Here is a 21,182-nt window from a genome sequence, read left to right as displayed (position 1 = left end):
GCATCACGGTCGGATTGGATGCTAGGCAATAACCCCCACATTCTAAATGGTGCACCCCCCATAGGAATCTACTTGGGATGGTTGAAGTGCTCACTTAACTACGATTGGCAAGTCCCTATTTGCAATAGCCTTCAGCTGCGTAGCCAGAGGTCTCCCCGGTCAGTGGGGTTATGGGTGGCCAGTGGGGCAGACAGGGAGGGCTTAGAGTTGCCCCCCGAAATGGGTATACAAGATCCAGGGGTTGGCATGGCAGAGCCGTGCATGGTTGCCTCCCCCAATGGAACACATCCTCTACCACAGCCCCCCCAGCTCCGACACTTCCACCCCATGACGGACACCCCCGCAGCAGAGGGTGGACTGCCCCCCCCCCGGTTGCCCCCCCACCCCCTCCGAGCACAGGGCAGCAAGCCCAGCGCCCCTCGTCTCATTGCCTGTGAGCAAAGATGGCTGCTCACCTCATCGGGTCCCTGCAGCAGCCATTCCGCCAGGTTTACACTTTTAAAAAAGGTGTACTAATCGGCTCCATGGTGACCATTTACTGGGAGGCTGCTGGATCACGGGAGGCCATTGGATATGAGGGGGCTCCCGTTAATTGTATGGAAATAGGGCATAAGTGGTGATTATTGGTTTCTTGCCAAGTTACGGCAAGATTGTGCCGACAGGAGGGACCAGTTGCACCGCAAATGGTTCAGCGGCCGGCAAGATTGCCGTTTTTGGCCTCTTCCACTATTCACCGGCCTCGTCGTGCTCTCGCACTAGCGCAATAAGGCCACTGAATCGCACCCAAAGTGTCACCTTGGGCAAGTGATTTGCACCGGAACTTTGGTGCGATCCAGACCAGTATTCACCTATGCTTAGCCATTTTGTTTGAGCTTGAGGAGTTTCTCATCGGTAAATCCCATGCTTAGAATTTTTTTTCTTCAGTGGGGAACCAAAATCACCGGCTAGATCGAGTCCCCAATCCCGAAATGAGGTTGAAGGTCCACCACAATGGACCTCGCAGACCCCTACAGACATGGACAACACCCTCAACCCCAGAGGGGCAAACTACACCCCCCACCCCCAATCACCCAGGTGTGTAGATGACCCAGCACCACACCCATCCATCCTTGTCGCCCCCCCCCTTCCCAAATGAGCAAACCCCACTACGGGGTCACTGAGGACCCTCCACCCTTCAACACCCCACTTCATGCCCTCTTTCACCCCCCACCATCCTTCATACCCAACATCAACCCCCCTTTCATAGGCATGGCCCACCTCAGGCCCCGGCCCTTGGTAGTGCTAATCTGGCACCCTATCACTGCCTATGTGGCACCCAGGCACTGTGCCTGGCCCCTGCCAAGGTGCTAGGTCAGCACTATCAGGGTGCCAGGTTGACACTGCCAAGGCACTTCCCTGCCCTGTTCCCAACCACCCGGGGCGACTCTCATGGCCTCTGAGCTCCCCGGCATGGCCATCACACCTGGTCTCCCTTTGTAGAGACCAGTATTAATCTGCGCCTGAGTGAGGCCTCACCGGTGCGACCTGTGATTTCTGAGACTATGTGGCCTCAAACGGACTGCGTACATTTAGATAAGTGTCTCATTTAAATATCATTTGCTGGATGCGATCTTGATCGCATCAGACGTAGCGAGTCGGGTTAAACGTGATCAGTTTGGCGCCTGAAGTGAATCCCGTTTTGGGCCTCTCCTGCGATGCATCTGGCACAATGGGATTGGCCAGACCTGCAAGACAGGGCTATGTTGTGTTCTGAGATATAACCGTTGTAATGATGCACACAGAACATATAGTTGTTTAACTATAAAAGATAATGTATTAAACACGTGGAAAGATAACTAACAAACTATAATACAGACGATGGCTACAAAATGAATTCAGTGAATTCTCCTGGAGTTACTCGAAGTGTGACTATCTTCTTTTGAGACTTACTACCAACTCATGGGTGTCTCGAGTCACATATTAGATTAATGCCACCTGCTGGTCGGAGGTCGTACCGATAACTATGTGCACAGGTAGACAACTATATTCATTGATGTGTACATGCATATCACCAGAGTCCCCCTCCCTTTGGAAGTATTAATATTTACAAATGTGACTGTTCTTAAACAACCTGATATGCATGATAACTTTAAACATATATTGTACACAGTTTATTACAAGTTCAGTCTGTCAGGTTGACGACTTAATCTGGTTGATCTCCTGAGTGATGGCTGAATCGGTGATGGTGTTCCACCTTCGTTTGTTGTTGGTATTCCTGCTTGTTCCGTATTCACTGCTGTGGATGCTTCTCTGATCGCTGGCTCGGTTGGGTGGTCGGCGTCCTCTTCCAAGTGTTTTGGGATTACATACCAGCTCTTCTGCTGGACTCAACACTAAAGGACTTTGCACTTTCAACGGCACTCTTTGGTTCCTTCGCAAGACTGAACCTCCTCAGTAAGAACCAAAAATGAATGTGGACCTGCCTGTTGCAATATCTTTGTGAACCTTGATCATCTATTTCCATTTGCATCCTCAAGTCTGACCATATCACCTGGATGCGGTGACTGGAAGGGCAGCACAGTGGGTAGCACTGTTGCTTCACAGCTCCAGGGTCCCAGGTTCGATTCCCGGCTTGAGTCACTATCTGTGTGGAGTCAGCATGCTCTCCCCATGTCTGTGTGGATTTCCACCGGGTGCTCCGGTTTCCTCCCACAAGTCCCGAAAGATGTGCTGTTAAGTAATTCTCCCTCAGTGTACCCGAACAGGCGCCGGAATGTGGCGACTGGGGGCTTTTCACAGTAACTTCATTGCAGTGTTAATGTAAGCCTACTTGTGACAAAAAAGATTATTCAAATTATTTCTGTCGTAGAACCAATTCTGCCACCTCTTTTGAAGAATCAGTTTCCGCTCCAGTCCTCGATCCACAGAGTGAGTTGCAATAGAAGGCAGGGTCGTTTGCAGCTGTCAATTTATTAGCAGCTATGCTGGTGATAGCCCATTGACAAGTGGCGCTGAACTATAACTTAGAAGTGCCAGATAGACGTCTTCCGAGCTATCAATGGCCTTCTTTAGCAGCTGTTTTACAATGTGCACACCCTCTTCTGCATTTCCGTTTGACTGTGCTATAGAGGACTCGAGGTGCTGTGCCTAAAATCATAGTGACGGGCAAATTCAGTCCACTCATAAATTTTGAAACAAGGACCATTGTCAGACATAACAGTGCTTTGTATGCCATGCTGGGCAAAAATCACTTTACATTGTTGTATGACACATTGAGCAGTCGAGTTCGCCTTCAGTTCTACCTTCGGATAATTTGAGAAGTAATCAATAACTAAAAGGTAGTCTTTCCCATTGAAGTGGAAAAAGATCCATGCCCACCTCTGCCATGGTCTTGCGATGATTTCACTCACATGCATCGGCTCTTTGCTTTACTTGCAGTGAAATTTCTGACACGTGTCACATGGTCGACCATGCTTGCAATGTCTTGGGTGATGCCTGGCCAAAAAGGTTGATCCCTGGCCCTGCACTTCTCAATGCCCAGGTACCCTGCATGGAGCTTCTTGAGCATGAGCGGCCTCAAGGAGTGTGAAATCACAATCCTGTGCTTTTGCAGAAGAAGGGCATTTGTCTCACTCAATTCTGACTGCACATTGTAGTAACGTGAGCAGGAACCCTTTGGCCATCTGTTTCGGAGACATTTGATTACCTTTTGTAGGACTACGTCCTTGGCTGTTTCTGCCTTTATTGGGCGCGACTTCTCATCGGATACTGGCAGCAACGAGTTGCACATCCTCTTCAACCAGGTGTACCTCTTTGATGCCCGCGGCTCGAGACGGCAGGAAACTACAAAACGTCGTGAATGTAGCCCAGTCCATCACGCAAACCAGTCTACAATCCATTGATTCTATAAATAATTCCCGCTGCCTCGGAAAGGCAACCAACATAATTAAGGATCCCACCTTCTTCCGTCTGGAAAAAGATACAAAAGTTTGAGGTCACGTACCAACCGATTCAGGAACAGCGCATCAGTGGCTGTCAGGTACTTGCCTGGTGTATAGATGAGGTCAAAACCATAGCGCTGGAGCTTCATCATCATGCGCTGGATTCTCGGTGGCATTTGGCACAAATTCTTCTGCACAATGGATACAATTGGCCTATGGTCAGTCTCTACCAGAAACGTCGGAACTCATACATGTAGTCATGGAATGTTTCCAAACCCGTGACAAACCCAAGGCATTCTTTTTCAATTTGCGCATACCTGTGCTATGTTTCGGACATCGCTCTGGAGGCGTATGTGATGTTCTATGTGTTGCTTATTTAGGATGGATTGCAAAGACCACAAAATTTATTTAGAATGGATGGACAAAGATCACAGTATAGCTTTTACTTCAACAAAGCTATGATTTTATTTACACTACTAAACTGGATTTTGATACTTAGTCCTTTTAGAGTACAGAATTGTTCAATAACATCGAACTACACTCACCTACTGCTATTTCACTCACTGCTAGAACAATAATTTAACCTGCTCACATTAACTGCTCTGATGACCTTCACTAGCTGTCTCCTGCTTACACTCCTCCCCCAAGGTCTAGCATCAACAGTCTGATGGCAGTAGGGAAGAAGCTGTTCCTGAATCGGTTGGTACGTGACCTCAAACTTTTGTATCTTTTTCCAGACGGAAGAAGGTGGAAGAGTATATGTCCAGGGTGCATCGGATCCTTAATTATGTTGGTTGCCTTTCCGAGGCAGCGTGTTTTATTAGATAGCGTCAGTGGATGGTAGGCTGATTTGCGTGATGGAGTGGGCTACATTCACAACGTTTTGTAGTTTCCTGCAGTCTCGGGCAGAGCAGGAACCATACCAAGTTGTGATACAACCAGAGAGAATGCTTTCAATGGTGCATTTGTAAATGTTGGAGAGAGTCGTAGCTGACTTGCCAAATTTCCTTAGTCTTCTGAGAAAGTAGGGTCGTTGGTGGGCTTTCTTAACTATATTGTCGGCATGGGGAGACCAAGCCAGGTTGTAATCTGGACACCTAAAAACTTGAAGCTCTCAACCCTTTCTACTTCGTTCCCATTGATGTAAACAGGGGCATGTTCTCCTCTACCTTTCCTGAGGTCAATGACAATCTCCTTTGTTTTGGTGTCATTGAGGGAGAGATTTTGTCGTTGCACCAGTTCACCAGATTCTCTATCTCATTCCTGTACTCGGTCTCATCATTGTTTGAAATCCGGCCCACTACGGTGGGGTCATCAGCAAATTTGAGAATCGAGTTTTGTTCATGGAACAACTTGTTCATGTTGAGATTAAACCTTGTGCTTGACACATAGTAATGCTCGTCTGTTCCTTCTGAACAGCGCTCCTCGGTCTGTTTGCACTAAGTAGGACCAGGGTGCTACCTGTTTTAGACATTTTGCAAGAGTTGGTCAACCACCTTCTGGATCTTGAATTCTCACAAAGTCACCTTTGCGAAGCTCAGCTAAAGGCTTTGTATGTCTATTGTAGCACAGTGGAGGCTAGCAGCGCGGGTTCAATTCCCGTATCGGCCTCCCCGAACAGGCGCCGGAATGTGGCGACTAGGGGCTTTTCACAGTAACTTCATTGAAGCCTACTTGTGACAATAAGCGATTATGGTTATTAGTTCTCTTGTTGCTTCTTCTTTGTCTTAGTGATTATTTGACTGATCTTCTCGTTATCAGTTTCTGGACTGATGATATGTGGTAAAGTGGTTCGTAGTCTTCTGCCCATCAACATTTGTGCAGGAGAGAGACCCTTCGATAATGGTGCTGCTCGGTGAGCTAACAGCGTTAATGACATGTCTTGCCATCTTCACTTGCCTTTCGGAACAATCTCTTAATTATCTCGACCCCTCGATCTGCTTTCCCATTAGACTGTGGATAATGTGGGCCAGACATCAAATGGTTAAAGTTTTATTGCTCTGCAAACTGTGTCCATTCCCAACTCAAGAAACACAGACCATTGTCAGGGACAACGGAAAGCGGAATACCATGACGTGCAAAAATCGATTTTGTTGCCTTTATCACTGATCTGGCAGTCGAATGTTTTAACAACATCATCTCTGGAAAGTTGGAGTAATAGTCAAGTCATGACCCTGTAAATGAAATAGATCCATGCCCATCTTGTTCCATGGATAATTTCCATCTGTTGCATAGTTTCCTTGCTCTGTGCAGGTTGATGCATCTGACAAGTCGGATATACTGATCGATCTCCGTTTATTCCAAGCCAATCACACCGATTTTATGGCTCCCCTACAACACTTCTCAATGTCTTCATGACCGTTGTGAATCTGCTACATAATCCCTAGACATAAACTGGCAGGTATCACTATCCTGTCTCCTTTTAGCCAGACACCATCAATCGTAGTCAGATCATCTCTTATATCCTTCTCGGAGGTATTGTTTTACCTTCTGGAGCATCAAGTCTTTTTCAGTTTCAGCTTTTATGGTCTGTAATCTGCAATTAAACGCGCTTGCGATTCCACTATTTGAAGTAATTCAGGTTCTGATGTTTCAGCATCAGTCGAAGCGGTGTTTTCTGATCTTTCAGCATCAGTCGAAGCGGTGTTTTCTGATCTTTCAGCATCAGTCGAAGCGGTGTTTTTGGATGTTTCAGCATCAGTCAAAGCTGTGTTTTCTGATGTTTTAGCATCAGTCGAAGCTTTGTTTTCTGGTGTGCCATCATCAGTATGAACTTCAGAGAGGTCGTTCACATCACCTAGGTCTTCCCTGGACTCTTCACTGTGTCATCTGAAGTACCAGTTGAGTGAATCCTTTCCACTAGCTGCAATCTTTCACAAGCAGCAACGCCAATCAATGAAGATTTCTGACCCTCTACGACCTCAAAGTCAATGGGTAACTCTAATTTCCCATTCTTCACGATGAGACAGCATGACGCCTTTGTCGCTATCATGTTTACCATTGTAATCTTGGAGTTCACAGATGGACAGCTTTATCCGAGGCTTTCTGATTGCTTGTTTTAAAGATTGGAACATGATAGTATTTTGGTAATTTTGTGATGGGAGACAAGGAAATAGCTGAGGAACTAAATAAGTACTTTGCGTCAGTCTTCACAGTAGAAGACATGAGTAATATCCCAACAATTCCGGAGAGTCAGGGGACAGAGTTGAATATGGTAGCCATCACGAAGGAGAAAGTGCTAGAGAAACTAAGAGGTCTAAAAATTGATAAATCTCCGGGCCCAGATGGACTACATCCTAGAGTAAATAGTGGAGGCGTTAGTTATGATCTTTCAAAAGTCACTGGAGTCAGGGAAAGTCCCAGAGGATTGGAAAACCCCCCTGTTCAAGAAGGGAACAAGGAAAAAGATGGAAAATTATAGGCCAATTAGCCTAACCTCGGTTGTTGGCAAGATTCTAGAATCCATTGTTAAGGATGAGATTTCTAAATTCTTGGAAGTGCAGGGTCAGATTAGGACAAGTCAGCATGGATTTAGTAAGGGGAGGTCGTGCCTGACAAACCTGTTAGAGTTCTTTGAAGAGATAACAAATAGGTTAGACCAAGGAGAGCCAATGGATGTTATCTATCTTGACTTCCAAAAGGCCTTTGATAAGGTGCCTCACGGGAGACTGCCGAGTAAAATAAGGGCCCATGGTATTCGAGGCAAGGTACTAACATGGATTGACGATTGGCTGTCAGGCAGAAGGCAGAGAGTTGGGATAAAAGGTTATTTTTCGGAATGGCAACCGGTGACGAGTGGTGTCCCGCAGGGTTCAGTGTTGGGGCCACAGCTGTTCTCTTTATATATTAACGATCTAAACGATGGGACTGGGGGAATTCTGACTAAGTTTGCCGATGATACAAAGATAGGTGGAGGGGCAGGTAGTATGGAGGAGGTGGGGAGGCTGCAGAAAGATTTAGACAGTTTAGGAGAGTGGTCCAAGAAATGGCTGATGAAATTCAACGTGGGCAAGTGCGAGGTCTTGCACTTTGGAAAAAAGAATAGAGGCATGGACTATTTTCTAAACGGTGACAAAATTCATAATGCTGAAGTGCAAAGGGACTTGGGAGTCCTAGTCCAGGATTCTCTAAAGGTAAACTTGCAGGTTGAGTCCGTAATTAAGAAAGCAAATGCAATGTTGTCATTCATCTCAAGAGGCTTGGAATATAAAAGCAGGAATGTACTTCTGAAGCTTTATAAAGCATTAGTTAGGCCCCATTTAGAATACTGTGAGCAATTTTGGGCCCCACACCTCAGGAAGGACATACTGGCACTGGAGCGGGTCCAGCGGAGATTCACACGGATGATCCCAGGAATGGTAGGCCTAACATACGATGAACATCTGAGGATCCTGGGATTATATTCATTGGAGTTTAGGAGGTTGAGGGGAGATCTAATAGAAACTTACAAGATAATGAATGGCTTAGATAGGGTGGATGTAGGGAAGTTGTTTCCATTAGCAGGGGAGACTAGGACCCGGGGGCACAGCCTTAGAATAAAAGGGAGTCACTTTAGAACAGAGATGAGGAGAAATTTCTTCAGCCAGAGAGTGGTGGGTCTGTGGAATTCATTGCCACAGAGGGCGGTGGAGGCCGGGACGTTGAGTGTCTTTAAGACAGAAGTTGATAAATTCTTGATTTCTCGAGGAATTAAGGGCTATGGAGAGAGAGTGGGTAAATGGAGTTGAAATCAGCCATGATTGAATGGTGGAGTGGACTCGATGGGCTGAATGGCCTTACTTCCGCTCCTATGTCTTATGGTCTTATAGTATTTGCGTGCGTTCCTGTATCAATCTTGAATGGGATCAATTCACCATTTATTTCAAGTGAGACCGTCCACTTCTTTATTATCTTTAAGAGTGTGTTTATTGGGCTTTCTTCCCGATCCAATAAATCAATCTTGGTAATGGCTTCTATCATGAAGGTATCTGACAATGCAGAAGGTGAGCAATCCTCTCTATCGTCTGTGATTGTGGATTTTTTCTCAACGCTTTGGATTCTTCATTGTACGCAGTTTTCTTTGCTCAGCATTAATGGCGCCAGCCACGTTTAGCAATTTCACGCTCTTTTCCTTCGCGATGAATTCAACATATTTGCTGGCTGCTGCTCGCTGGCTTTACACATATTTATAGCGTCATCAATCGACAACACCTAGTTTTCTGAATTTTTTCTCGCGCACGCGTTCTCCGTTTATTCCGAACACAACTTTATCTCGCAGCATAAACTCGGAGCCGGAGGCAAAATTACTGGACTGCGCTCGGAGATTAAGATCTGTGACTTCTGAATCTATCAACTCTTCCCTGAACTTCAGCCGTTTGTTTAACGTGTAGCGCTCATAGAATTTTTTCCACAGTCGGACATCTCTGTAGCACCATGCTGTATTTATTTTTGTCCTCTGAATTCAACCGAATTGAATAACACCAATGCTTGCGGTCCAGCCAAATTTAGTAGGAGAGCTATCTGGTCTGATGTATTTTCTAGTGCAAAGGCTGAAATAAAGACTTTGAACTGTTGCTTAAAGAAAGCCCAGTTCTGGCATAGTTTACCATGTGTCTTGAAGTGGTCAGGCTTCTTGAGACCTTCCATCTTCAGATCAGTCTTTACTGTGGATTTTTCATGAGATGTAGCTTCTGGATTGGTTTCTTCAATCTCCAATGCTATTCTACACTAATATAATTACTGTTTCATTCAAGGAATAGACTCCTGGTACTCCTGGTTTGTGTTATTTATTTAGGATAGATTGCGTACTGTTCCACAAAGACCACATAGCTTTTACTTTTTAAAAATAAATTTAGAATACCCAATTATTATTTTTCCAATTAAGGGGCAATTTAACGTGGCCAATTCACCTACCCTGCACATGTTTTGTGTTGTGGGGATGAAATCCACGCAGACATGGGGAGAATGTGCAAACTCCACACGGCCAGTGACCCAGAGCCGGGATTCAAATCCGGATCCTCAGTGCCGCAGTCCCAGTGCTAACCACTGCACCACCGTGCTGCCCTATATAGCTTTTACTTAAAAAAAGCTATGATTTTATTTACATTACTAAACTGGGTTTCGACGCTTATTCCTTTTAGAATACAGAATACATCACTGCTTTATATAGTAGTATCTGCAGCTCCCTCTAGTGGCTATTCATGGTACTAGAGTAACCCTTGTATTGCTGATAGTTATGATCATACTGCAGCATATGTCACTGGCAGCCAGCTGTCGTCTGCACCCTGCTACAGCAATACCGCTCCTAGGTCATCCTGAGACGCGTCGGTTGTAATTTTTGTCTTTTTAGCTGGGTCAAAGAATGTAAGGACTGGCGCTGTAGTCAGCGAGATACGCAATGTTTGCCACTTCTGTTCCATGCTTGGGAGACCATTGAAACTCTTTTGTTCTTTTTATCAAGTCTTGTAGTTGGGGGGGTTTTGGAGGCCAGGTGGGAATAAACTTGCCAACAAAATTGATGGGGGGGTTTTGGAGGCCAGGTGGGAATAAACTTGCCAACAAAATTGATGTGCAAGATGCCTTTCTTGTCTGTTGGACATGGCATCGTCAGAATGGCCTTTATCTTTTCGGTATCTGGCTGCACGCCTTGTGCCAAGAGCCTGCCCCCTAAAAAAGTGATGATGTCAACACTGATTTGAGGCCATTTTTCCTCACCCATTGTAAGACTCTGAGAAGCCTTCTGTCGTGCTCCTCACGGGTGGACCCCCAGATTATGAGATCATCGACATAAACGGCTGGTAATCCTTCAACTATGTGCTCCATGGCACGATGGAAAGTTTCAGACTCCGAAATTATGCTTAACGGCATTCTCAGGAAGCAGTAGCGCCCGAAGGGGGTGTTGAAAGTGCACACGTTTTGTCCATCTTGAGCTGCCAGAAGCCTTGTGACACATCCAACTTGCTGAAACACGTCTCTCCAGCCATCTTGCACGTTATTTCTTCCCTCTTTGGAATTGGGTATTGCTCCCTTTTGATGTTAAGGTTCAGGTCTTTGGGGTCCATGCATATCCTCAGGTCACCTTTACACAACATAGAATTAACCCAGTCGGTCGGTTCCTCTATGCGCCTGGTGACTCCTAAAGCCACCATCCAGTGTAACTCGGCCTTCAGTTTGTCCTTCAGTGGAGCAGGTACACGCATCGGCGCGTGCATGACTGGCTTCGCAGTCTCCTTCAACTGGATGCGGTATGTAACAGGCAGAGTGACAAAGCCTTGAAATATCTCTAGAAAATCCTTTAGGATGGATTCGATGGATGCAAGTTGGCGGGCTACCATGCTTTCTGAAGTGTACACCCTGTTAATGAGCCCAGGCTCTTCACACGCGTCCACTCCTATGAGTGATTCGCGCTCTGTCTCCACCATGGAAAATGTGATCATGCACGTTCTGTACTTGACAGTTACTGCGAGCTTACATGCTCCTAATGTTGTGATTTGATGACCATTATAGTCCTTCGGCAGCATTGTTCTGCGGACCATTTTCGGTTTGATTTTCAGACATTTCAATGCTGACAAAGTCATCAGATTGGCCCTCACAACCGTGTCGAGCTTGCATATGATTATTGTGCCATTAACTATCAGCGGAATCATCCATCTATCCTCTATGGTCTTCGCATCCGCATCACTGTGGCTGCAAATGGTGAGGAAACATTTGCCGCTTTAGCAGGTCGGACTCTTCGTATTCTCCGTCAAAATCATGTTCATAGCAGCCAGGCCGTCGATGCATATCTCATTATCCACACTAATTGGTCAACTGTTGGACGTGAGGGACATCGCTTGGCGAAGTGACCCGTTCTGCCTCACTTGTAACAGATCTTTCCAAGTGCAGGACATCGTCGTGGCAAATGTCGATTGCCGCATTGCTGTCACAAAATGGCGGATCCGGCCGGCATCTCAAAATGGCCACCTGCATTGAATCACATTTCTTTTTCGAGTGCGTCACAGTGCTGATGGCGCTACCGTCTTCTTCCTGATTGGCGGCAAAATATTGCAGGCTGAGTGATCTAATATGCTGTGCAGCTAGCTCACTTGCATGGCAGACCTTGATAGCCTTTTCTAATTTCAGGTCCACTTCCCTCAATAACCTCTCAGGTACTTTTGTCATTTGATAGGCCGAACACTATCTGGTCACGGATCATCGACGCGTTTAGAGTACTAAAATTGCACGACTGCGTCTTCAACCGCAAGTCGGTAACAAAAGAATCAACAGATTTGCCTGCTTTTTAGATACACGTACAAAATATATAACGTTCAAATGTTTCAATTTGTCGTTGGAGAGCAATGCCGATCAAAGTATTGTATTCCTGCATCAAAGCTTTTGCTTTCATCTTCGCTGTTGAAGGCAAAGTTACTGTATATTTTTAGTGCTTGAGGACCTGCAACCGTGAGCAACGCGATACACCTCTCATCAGGCTGTGCCTGCAGGCCAGGGGCTTCAACATAGAGTTGAAATAGCTGCTTGAACACACCCTAATTTTTATCTATGTTACACAAGACTTTAAGCTGGTGGGGTGCCTTCAAATCTTCCATTTCTAACTTCAGTCGTTTGTCACATTGAGTTGCAGATGGCCGTAGTTCATCAGGTTGGCGGAAGAATCTTCTCCTTTTATTCTTCAGCCTATTTTGCCCCGTTTTCTCTGTTGTTATCTTTTAGTGTTCTCCACTCCTGGTACCATGTTGTGTTCTGTGATACAACCATTGTAATGATGTACACAGAACATATAGTTGTTTAACAGAACATATAGTTAACTATGATGATGATTTGTTAACAAACATGTGGAAAGATAACTAACAATCTATAATAGTCGATGGCTACAAAATGAATTCAGTGAATTCTCCTGGAGTTACTCTTGAGTGTGACTGTCTTATTATGTGACTTACTACCAACTGGTGGGTGTCTTGAGTCACATGATAGATCTCTAACATGCAGCACATAGCATAGTGGGTAGCACTGCTGCTTCACAGCGCCAGGGTCCCAGGTTAGATCCCTGGCTTGCATCACTGTCTGTGCGGAGTCAGCACGTTCTCCCGGTGTCTACGTGGGTTTCCGCCGGGTGCTCTGGTTTCCTCCCACAAGTCCCGAAAGACGTGCTGTTAGGTAACTTGGACATTCTGAATTCTCCCTCTGTGTACCCGAACAGGTGCCGGATTGTGATGACTAGGGACTTTTCACAGTAAGTTCATTGCAGTGTTAATGTAAGCCTACTTGTGACAATAAAGATTATTATAATAAACCCCACCTGCTGGTCGAAGGTTGTACTGATTTGATGTGTACATGCATATCGCCATAGGCTACACTAAAACAACATAGCATTTGTATAAAGACTTTAATGTAGTAATGCACTTCACAGGAGCATTATAAAAGACAACCTGACACCAAACCATGGATAATTCTATGTTCATGAGTTGTGATTACATTATTAGACTAATAATGCATTGATGAGAAATCTACAATCTAAAGCAAGCAGATTAACTTATGTTTCTCTAGCTTTAAAGAATTTAATTCTGCATTAGAGATTCTAGAGACTCATTCTCCTACCTATTGTGTTTGCCAATCCTCAATTCCCAGACACAAGCAAGTGGAGACAGAGGCAGCCTTTGCATCTTTATATTGCCCTTGCAGAACACTTGCCTCTGCAACAGATGCAGGCGAAGGGCAAGCATTGAAATGTGTCACCAGATTTAGATTTGTTATCAAGTGTACGGAGGTACAGTGAAAAGTATTGTTCAGTGTACAGTCCAGGTAGACCGTTCCATACATGAACAAACATAGGAAATAATGTAAATACTCCATAGACAGACATCTGGGTGAAGCATACAGAAGACATTTGGGTGAAGCATACAGAGTATAGTGCTACAGCAGTAGCACACCAGTAGAGAAGATGCGGAGAGAGATCAGTTCAGTCCATAAGAGGGTCATTCAGGAGTCTGATAATAGCGGGGAAGAAGCGGTTTTTGAATCTGTTAGTGGGAGTTCTCAGACTCAAGCCAAAGGGAGTTCTCAGTACTCCTGCCTCATTTTCATTCAGGAATTGGAAGGCTGCCTCTCCTCCTAGTTTGGAGGTTCTGAGAAGACCAACAGCAATGCAAAGTAAGACCTAGGTTCAGCTTTGTTTTATATCTGTTGTTATTCCAACAGTTAGAGTACACGCTCAACTGCCAGCCCAGCATCTCGAGTTCTGCAGGAGCAGCTGTATTTGTAATTACAGATCAAGGCCCTCCTAAGGATTAGATCTGTGCTGGAGGCACACCAGAGATGTACGTGGAAATATAATTTAGGTATGCTCTATCTACTTGGTGCCAGTCACAGGAAGTCAAAACCACTCCTGCGTGAATTATCAGAAACAAAAGTAATGTTAACCAGCCAACGTTGGGCTATCCCTGTCTCCTTTGGACAAGGATGCCACATTTTACACTCTTCAGTTAGCTCCCTGGCATCATTTTCCTGACCACAGCATTTTATTGAATCACTAAATTTCTTCCTTCATTTCCCTCAGAATACTTGACCATAAACCAACAAAGCCCCATTAACCAACCATTTGAGTAATTTCTTCAGTTGGAATAATTTAGCATTTTAATGAATCATCTATTATAATAATCTTGTGATTCACTGTTACACATTGTATGTTGTGAATATCATCCGTACCTACTACTCCCAGGTGTCAGATGTCTCTGTGGGAAAGCATTTCAGTGACAGTGACCACAACTCCTTCATCTTTAACATAGTCATGGAGAGGGATAGGAACAGACAGTATGGGAAGGTATTTAATTGTGGGAGGGGAAATTATACTGCTAACAGACAGGAGCTGAGGAGCATAAAGTGGGAACAATTGTTTTTGGGGAAATGCACAACAGTAATGTGGGGGTTGTTTAAGGAGCACTTGCTGCGAGTGCTGGATAGTTTTGTCCCACAAAGACACGGAAGGAATGGTAAGGTGAAGGAGCCTTGGATGACAAGAGAAGTGGAGCTTCTAGTCAAGAGGAAGAAGGAAGCTTACGTAAGGTTGAGGAAGCAAGGATCTGACTCGGCTCTAGAAAGTTACAAAGTAGCCAGGAAGGAACTCAAAAATGGACTGAGGAGAGCTAGAAGGGGGCATAAAAAGTCCTGGCGGGAAGGATTAGGGAAAACCCCAACACATTCTACACTTGTGAGAAATAAGATGATGATCAGAGTGAGAGTAGGGCCGATCAGGGACAGTGGAGGGAACTTATGCCTAGAGTCTGAGGAGATGGGGGTGGCCCTAAATGAATATTTTGCTTCAGTATTCACGAGAGAGAGGGACCTTGTTGCTTGTAAGAACAGTGTGAACCAGGTTAACAGACTCAAACAGGTTGATATTAAGGAGGAGGATGTGCTTGAAATTTTGAAAAGCATCAGGATAGATAAGTCCCCTGGGCCAGACTGGATATAACCCAAGGTTACTATGGGAAGCGAGGGATGAGTTTGCTGCGCCGTTGGCGATGATCTTTGCGTTCTCAATCTCCACTGGAGTCGTACCGGATGATTGGAGGGAGGCAAATGTTGTTCCCCTGTTCAAGAAAGGGAATAGGGAAATCCCTGGGAATTACAGACCCATCAGTCTTACGTCTGTGGTGAACATCATTTTGGAAAGGATTCTGAGAGATAGGATTTATGATTATTTAGAAAAACATAGTTTGATTAAAGATAGTCAGCATGGCTTTGTAAGAGGCAGGTCATGCCTCACAAGCCTCATTGAATTCTTTTGAGGATGTGACGAGACACATTGATGAATGTCGGGCAGTGTGTATATGGATTTCAGTAAGGCATTTATGGATTTCAGGAAGGCATTTGATAAGGTTCCCAATGGTAGGCTCATTCAGAAAGTTAGGGGGCATGGGATACAGGGAAATTTGGCTGTCTGGATACAGAATTGGCTGGCCAAAAGAAGACAGCGAGTGGTAGTGGATGGAAAGTATTCCGTCTGGAGGTCGGTGACCAGTGGTGTCCCACAAGGATCTGTTCTGGGACCTCTGCTCTTTGTGGTTTTTATAAATGACTTGGATGAGGAAGTGGAAGGGTGGGTTAGTAAGTTTGCTGATGACACGAAGGTTGGGGGAGTTGTAGATAGTGTTGAGGGTTGTTACACGTTACAACAGGGCATTGACAGGATGCAGAGCTGGGCTGAGAAGTGGCAGATGGAGTTCAACCTTGATAAATGTGAAGTGATTAATTTTGGAAGGTCGAATTTGAATGCTGAATACAGGGTTAAAGACAGGATTCTTGGACGTGTGGAGGAACAGAGGGATCTTGGGGTCCACGTACATAGATCCCTCAAAGTTGCCACCCAGGTTGATAGGGTTGTTAAGAAGGTGTATGGTGTATTGGCTTTCATTAACAGGGGGATTGAGTTTAAGAGCCGCAAGGTTTCGCTGCAGCTTTATAAAACCCTAGTTAGACCACACTTGGAATATTGTGTCCAGTTCTGGTCGCCTCATTATAGGAAGTATGTGGATGTTTTGGAGAGGGTACAGAGGAGATTTACCAGGATGCTGCCTGGACTGGAGGGCATGTCTTATGAAGAAAGGCTGAGGGAGCTCGGGCTTTTCTCACTGGATCGTAGAAGGCAGAGAGGTAACTTGATAGAGGTGTACAAGGTGATGAGAGGCATGGATAGAGTGGACAGCCAGAGACTTTTCCCCAGGGTGGAAATGGCTGTCACAAGGGGACATAATTTTAAGGTGATTGGAGGAAGGTCTCAGGGAGATGTCAGAGGTAGGTTCTTTACACAGAGAGTGGTGGGTGTGTGGAATGCATTGCCAGCAGAGGTGGTGGAGTCAGAGTCATTAGGGACATTTAAGCGACTCTTAGACAGGCACATGGAGCGCAGTAAATTGAAGGGGTGTAGGTTAGGTTGATCTTAGATTAGGATAAATGGTCAGCACAACATCGTGGGCTGAAGGGCCTGTACTGTGCTGTACTGTTCTATGTTCACAGATCTACCTTATCTTGACAATGTTAGTAGGTCATGACTGTTCTTCATCGTTCCTGGGAGTTTATTCAATGATTTTTATTGCAGTTTTATTGAACATAAGCAGTGAGTTGTTAGAATCCTGAAGCTCTTGGCCATTAGGATCACCTAACTATCTTGGGTATTCATTTACAGATCAAAAACTGAGGGTACTATAACAGTCTAGCTTAAATCTGACTTTTCTGTGAGTATAATCATTAATGTGTTGGCCTTCCACAAATGCAAAAACTTGGGAATGTATTTTTCACCTTTGTAACAAGTAACTTCAACTCCAAATTAGAACCACTGGGTGTCTTGATCCACTTGCTGGACTTCGTGCATTTGATTGAGAAATGGTTCATTTTACTAAGTATGTTACATTTTTGACCCCAAACAGGACAGACATGTTTAGTTCCTTTTAATATGATGTTATCCATCTGTTTTAGAAGGTTTCTAAAATTTATTGACCTAATTTCTTTCTGGGTTCTCAGTTATTTCAGATGTTTTACTGTTTACTTGCTCTATATGTGGATCCAAGCTTTGTTTTTTGTGAAAGTATTTTCCAAGGCCCATTAAGTTGTTTTGATCCTGGGTAATTTTCAAATGATCATCCTGGTTGACAAATTCATCCAAGATCTCATCCCTCACTATCTCATTAATCTCATCCAGTCTCACAGTCCTCCTAGATATCTGTGTCCTTCTAATTCTGGCCTCTTGAACACCCCTGATATTAATCGTTCCACTGTTAGTGTGGCCATGCCTTCAGCTGCTTGGGCCCGATGCTTACTTTCTAAAACACTCAGCCCCCTACCTCACTTTCCTCATTATTCCATTACGCAACTTGGAGTCATATTTTCTTTTAAAATGTCTGTGAAGCTCCTTGCGATATTTTAATGCTTCAAAAGGTGTTATATGAGCACCAGTTGTTGATTCACATTTCTTCTGGAGCCTATGGCTGCATGTTCTCATTCAAATGCAGAAAATTTCTCCACCATGCCCTATTGCTTAGGATATTTCTTCCGATTGCTGAATATTTCAAGAGTGTAGATTTAAGTAGACAATCCAGCATATATTTTTCTCATCTCAGGAACCTCCAAGTAAGACTTCACTTTTTATTGTTGTTCCAAGCCATAGAATCTCTACGGTGCAGAAGGAGGCCATTTGGCCCATTGTGTCTGCACCAACCCTCCGAAATAGCACTCCACCCAGGACTGCCCCACCCCCGTAACCTAACCTGTATTAAGGAGCAATTTAGCATGGCCAATGCACCCAACCTGTACAGTTTTGAGCTGTGGGGGGAAACCAGAGCATCCGAGGAAACCACGCAGCCACTGTGAGAAAATGCAAACTCCACACAGACAGTTGTCCGAGGCTGGAATTAAACCCAGGCACAGTGAGGCAGCAGTGCTAACCACTGTGTCACTGTGCCGCCAAAGACTTTTAAGTATTTTCTAACCATACCAACAATTGATCTAATAGTTCTAGTATCTTTTGGTTGCTTAATGAAACCTGATGCACTCTCTTAATCGTTACAAGTTCTCTTACAGCTTTTCCAATTACTTACCATGATACCTGCATTACAAATGGTAAATTTTAAGTAATTGATTTTTATAACTGTACAGTTCTTGTGTTTAATAGCTGGATTTGGTGTTTGGCTCCTTTCATGCACTTCCTGGTGGCAAATGCAAAGTTCCATTGTCAGAGGCCTAAAATCAGGGCACCTACCAAGCAAACCATGCTGCATGGTGTTAAATGATTTGTGGTTCAAGCAAAACAACTAAAAAACTACATATAATATGATAGATTCATTGTTAACAATTAACCTTTTAAAATATATAAAAACATGTGTCAATAAAGTCTTTTTTGTGTGTGTTTTCTAATAGTTTTGATGTTGAGAATGGTCCCTCTCCATGCCGGAGTCCATTGGATCCTCAGGTCAGCCCTGGATCAGGACTTATATTGCACACTAATTTCCCAAGCCACAACCAACGACGAGAATCCTTTCTCTATCGCTCAGACAGCGATTATGAATTGTCACCAAAGTCTATGTCTAGGAATTCGTCAATTGCAAGCGAAATGTAAGTAGGTTGGTAACTTCATAGCATTCAGAACTGTTAACATTGGACAGATTTGATGTTTTCAGTTGTGATGCAACCTTAAGAGTGGAGGCAATGCATCAGAAAGATCAATATGACTAAAACAATAACCTAATTTGTCACCAGCTTTAATTGGGGTTTGCTGATTTATGAGTGCTTGAGGGAACTGAGCAATTCTTCGGTTAAAGTTGGACCAGCAGAAATGCATTCCTTGGTAACTGCTGGAAGAAGCACCTTTAACCATCAGAAATTGTTTGGATACAGTGGCTTCACACCATCAAGGATAGATATAACCGATTGTATAAATTGAAAAGATGCAAAGCTTTGATTAAAAAAGGTGATCTTTTAAAGTGAAAATAAATTCTGTTCGCGTTCTGGGCCAGAATTCAGGTTTTAATGATCGATTTAACCTAAATTATTTTCAGTCTTTCTTTTTAAAGTCACACTGGGCAGATAGATAAACCCATGAGATGTGCCCAGTGTAATCACACTTGTATGCACAGATCTAACTTCATAACAGTAGAGAGTAAAAACGTGGGACCGGATTCTCCATTTCAGATCTGCCCGACTCGCAATGCCTCTCGAGATCCAATGCGGTCTCGCAGGACATTGCGATGTAAATCCCGCCCATTGTGGGCAGGATCACTTTTTGGCAAATCTGCATATTAAAGCGAGACAGCTAGTCTCACTCTAAGTGCAGATTCCAAAAGTACCTAAGGCTTTGGGATTCATCTCCTTTGCCTCGGAGACCTCAGGCGAGCGCAGGCTTCCATGGGCATCCCCTTGGGTGGGCTTTGTGATGCCCCACCAGCAACTAGTGTCCAGTGTGGGTGGGAGAGGCGGTTGGTGGGGTGGAGGGAGGGGTTAGGAGTGGGTGCATCCATACGGCCGGTATCTCTCTGCACAAACCACGGGCCATGGTGGGCATCAGAGGGGTGCACAGCAAGGTGGCTTCCCTGCAAGCCGCGGCAATGATGGTCTGTGCCCGGACACCATCCCAGTCTCAGGGATCACCACACCCATCGCCTGGTCAACCCGTCACCCCCCACTACAGCCCCCCAGCCCTGACAGATGTCCCTTCGCCAGCAAGGCATGCTAGCGGCAGGACTGGCGGCCCATGGTCGCATATCTGAGAACATGACCTACCTGCTCTCTCCCTCAGCAGCCACGCCATCTGTTTCCCGATTTTTGAAAACACAAGTGAAACTCGGAGCATTGCGGAGGCCCCAGAGAATACTGGGTCGGGCCCATTAATGATATGCCATCGGCATTTACTGTACGTGCGGAGTAGAATGCATTGATGCCACTATCAAGGCTTCGGAGCATGGCAGTCGGGCGCCCAGCACCGGCTACAATTTTCGGCTCATGGGCAGTTCTCCGTCCAATCGTGTTTCGCGATTCCGGCGTCACTGGACGGAGAATCCCGCCCGTGACTCATCTAAATTGCCTCTTGAATCACTATGAAAATTCAGCTCATAGTGCACATATACCATAAGATGTAGGAGCAGGAGCAGGCCATTCAGCCCATCAAGTCTTCTCTGCCAATCAATGAGCTCATGATTGATCTGATATTATAATCCTCAACTCCACTTTCCCGCCTTACCCCCATAACCCCCATAACCCTTGATTCACTTACTGATTAAAAATCTGTGTCTCTCAGCCTTGAACATACTTAAACTAGCCTCGACATCCCACTGCGGTAAGTGTTCCACAGATTTACTACCCTCTGAGTGAAGAAATTCCTTCTAATATCTGGTCATAAATGGGCGACCTCTTACTCCGGAGTTCTGCCATCTGGTCATAGGCTCTCTTATAAGAGGGAACAAACTCTCAACATTTATCCTGTCAAGCCGCCTGCGAATCCTATATGTCTCAATAAGGTCGCCAGTCATTCTCCTAAACTTTAATGAGTACAGTCCCAACCTATTGTGGGCAGCACAGTAGCACAAGTGGATAGCACTGTGGCTACATATCACCAGGGTCCCAGGTTCGATTCCCTGCTGGGTCACTGTCTGTGCGGAGTCTGCACATTCTCCCCGTGTCTGCGTGGGTTTCCTCCGGGTGCTCCGGTTTCCACCCACAGTCCAAAGACATATAGGTTAGGTGGAAAGGCCATGATAAATTGCCCTTAGTGACCAAAAAAGGTTAGGAGGGGTTATTGGG

The 21,182-nt window shown here is 45.0% G+C and overlaps 1 protein-coding gene across 4 annotated transcripts in view; it reads left to right on the top strand.

The window, feature by feature from the left end:
• Positions 1-21,182, top strand: part of pde4ba (phosphodiesterase 4B, cAMP-specific a) — a 1,458,049-nt gene that overhangs the window by 1,029,581 nt on the left and 407,286 nt on the right. For all 4 annotated transcript variants that reach the window (XM_072511114.1, XM_072511113.1, XM_072511116.1 and 1 more), the window contains one exon: positions 18,807-19,001. In XM_072511114.1, the coding sequence (XP_072367215.1) occupies positions 18,807-19,001 (195 nt within the window). The remainder of the gene's footprint in view (positions 1-18,806; positions 19,002-21,182) is intronic.

This window comes from Scyliorhinus torazame, chromosome 7, assembly GCF_047496885.1.
Source record: "Scyliorhinus torazame isolate Kashiwa2021f chromosome 7, sScyTor2.1, whole genome shotgun sequence".
Lineage (NCBI taxonomy): Eukaryota > Metazoa > Chordata > Chondrichthyes > Carcharhiniformes > Scyliorhinidae > Scyliorhinus > Scyliorhinus torazame.
The sequence above is the reverse complement of the archived record's forward strand: the minus strand, read 5'-3'. Positions and strand labels throughout refer to the sequence as shown.